Genomic DNA, 3048 nt, shown 5'->3' with positions numbered 1-3048 from the left:
TCGTGTAGCTTTGCGCGAAATTCCAAAACAAAACAAAAACAAAACAAACCATACCAAGGCATCAGGAAAAGTAAAACTATTTCATAAAATGATATATTAATTGATTCACTATTTCTAAGAATTTTAACATTTTGTTAACAATGTGATGATAGAACATTCTAGAAAAATCGTAATCTTAAAAAGTAAATTCCGTACTCTGAGAGTTGAATACTTACAAATTACTAAAAAAAACCCCACTGGCACAGCGGTAAATCTTAAGGCTTATAATGCTAAAAACCGGTTTTCGATACCCCTGGTGGGCACAGCACAGATAGCCCATTGTATAGCTTTGTGCTTAACTACAAACAAACAGAAAAACAAAGAAATCCGAACACTTCATTGCAAAAGCTGCTTATTTCTATTCGAACCTTTAATGGTTGAGCAACAAAGCTATTTAGTAGACTTAAAAGGGCATATTGTTTATCAGAAATAAATATACGTTCGAAACTTACGTGTCTTGCAGTTCTTCAATCTCATCCGATGTTTCATCCTGAGCTTGAAGTAACTGTTGAACTCTAGCATAGGCTAACTTTGAGATATTTACAGCCTTCATAGCGCTATCTTCTAACGACTGTGCTTCTTTCAAGTGTCTTTGGCACACAGAATATAAATATAGCTTAATAATATTATACTAAAGAAAACTGACAGGAAACATACAGATTAATCTAAAGCTCAAGTACTATAACCTATACGTAACACGATTAAACGATAATTATAAAATTGTTTTAAGTGGTATAATATCTGTAAGTTCAATATAACTTACAGATTCATGCCTAAAGTTAACTATAGCCATAATTACATATGTGTATAATTATAATTAGCTTTCCTCATATAACATTGAGATATTCTAGTCAACGAAACAACAGCCGCACGTGACATGAGTAGCCTTCGTAGTTAGAATAATGGAAAATAACAAAAAGAAAATGTGAAGTAAGTTTCAGATTAATAGCCCATTAAGCTACACGTTCACAACTTCTAAGTGCAAATGGTCTAATTTGAAAACTAGAGATTAAATGTATTATACGTTTTTACATTATACACTGTTCACTACTTTGTTTCGGAAATGTTGTCAATTTACCGAAAACGTAAATGACGATTTTAAAAGAAAAACCAGTAACACCCTAGGGGAAAACTAAATTGGCCAAAGAACTGAAAAAAAAAAAGAGAAAATTAACAATGAGAAGTAGACACCTTGGTATTATTGAATTTATAAATTCTATTGCAATCCTAACATAAAAATGTACCTACCCATCTGCAAGGCGTTTCACTTCCTTTGCTATTTCTTTCATGCGTTCAGACTGTTTTCCAAACATTTCAAATCTGTCACTCGCATTTATTAAAGGTTCAAAGCCTTCGTTCCTTAAGTATTCGTCGATATTTAACAAAACATTCAAAATACTTTCAATATTTTCTTCAGCACTAGAGATTATTTGTTTTCCAAGTTTACATTTTCTTTGAGCTTCTTGCGTTTTGAGAGTAATCTGTCCAGCAATCTTCTGAATGTTCAAAAGTTTCACTTTCATCTCTCTCAGTTGATCGGGGCTAATCGACTCTTGATCTGAAAACAGCAAGCGCACAGAAACAAAATATCTCTCAGTTGATAGAGAATAATCAACTCTTGGTCTGAAAATAGCAAGCGCACAAAAACAAAATCTCTCTCAGTTGATAGAGAATAATCAACTCTTGATCTGAAAACAGCAAGCGCACAAAAACAAAATATCTCTCAGTTGATCGGGGATAATCAACTCTTGGTCTGAAAAAAGAAGCGCACAAAAACAAAATTTCTCTCAGTTGATCGGGAATAATCAACTCTTGGTCTGAAAAAAGCAAGCGCACAAAAACAAATCTCTCTCAGTTGATCGGGAATAATCAACTCTTGGTCTGAAAAAAAGCAAGCGCATAAAAACAAAATCTCTCTCAGTTGATCGGAGATAATCAACTCTTAATCTGAAAAGAACAAGCGCAAAAAACAAAGAATTACTTAGGAATTACGACAATACAACGTTTAATGTAATGTAAAATATTAAATAAATTGAACTGGAACTAGACAGGAATAATATAAACGTATATCGTAGTGCCCCATACAATGAATATCTAAATCTTAATGATAATTACAAAAATAATACTAATTACTATAAAAAAAAATGAAACACCGGACAAATAACACACCCAAAAAATTACAAAAATTAAATTTTACCCATAAAAAGATACAAATAAATATTTCAAACGTGTACTGGCTAATACGGCTTTTTCATTAACAGAAGTGTTTTGAAACTTGAGTGTCGGATTTACCGTTCCCATACTTAATCATACACGTGCTATTCAGCAGTACAAGAATATAAGATATAATAGCCGATGTTTCATTCTAAAACAGATTTTCATATATTGGAAATACAAGATATAATAGCCGATGTTTCATTCTAAAACAGATTTGAATATATTGGAAATACAAGATATAATAGCCGATGTTTCATTCTAAAACAGATTTGAATATATTGGAAATATAAGATATAATAGCCGATGTTTCATTCTAAAACAGATTTTCATATATTGGAAATATAAGATATAATAGCCGATGTTTCATTCTAAAACAGATTTTCATATATTGGAAATATAAGATATAATAGCCGATGTTTCATTCTAAAACAAATTTGAATATATTGGAAATGAAAGGTGAACATATTTTATCTAACATAAGCTTATAAATAAAAAAACATAAACAGTTAAATATACTAGATGATTCATAATGACTTGAAAAAAAAACTATTTTGAAGTACCATATTTTTCGGAATATAAGACGCATCCTTATTTTGAAGACAAAGTTTTGGGGGAAAAAAGCTACAGTCGCATTTGAAAGATTTTTTATTAAACAAAAATTCAATTTGATACTTTAAAAATTAGTATATATTGTTCTAAACACAAAAGAGCTCAAAACATCAAAATAAGAAAATAACATAAATAAATCAAAAAAGGTTTACTGTTTTTAGTTTGGTTCAAAACCTACAAAAT

General features: G+C 30.4%; 1 protein-coding gene across 1 annotated transcript in view; it reads right to left on the bottom strand.

Annotated features, from left to right (window-relative positions):
- LOC106458246 (laminin subunit gamma-1-like) overlaps positions 1-3048 on the bottom strand; it is a 75285-nt gene that overhangs the window by 9511 nt on the left and 62726 nt on the right. Inside the window, exons 15-16 of the mRNA XM_022384401.1 lie at positions 1288-1597; positions 492-629 (exon numbers count right to left, since the gene is read on the bottom strand). Coding sequence (XP_022240109.1) covers positions 492-629; positions 1288-1597 — 448 coding nt within the window. The remainder of the gene's footprint in view (positions 1-491; positions 630-1287; positions 1598-3048) is intronic.

Source organism: Limulus polyphemus, unplaced genomic scaffold (assembly GCF_000517525.1).
Source record: "Limulus polyphemus unplaced genomic scaffold, Limulus_polyphemus-2.1.2 Scaffold435, whole genome shotgun sequence".
Lineage (NCBI taxonomy): Eukaryota > Metazoa > Arthropoda > Merostomata > Xiphosura > Limulidae > Limulus > Limulus polyphemus.
The sequence above is the reverse complement of the archived record's forward strand: the minus strand, read 5'-3'. Positions and strand labels throughout refer to the sequence as shown.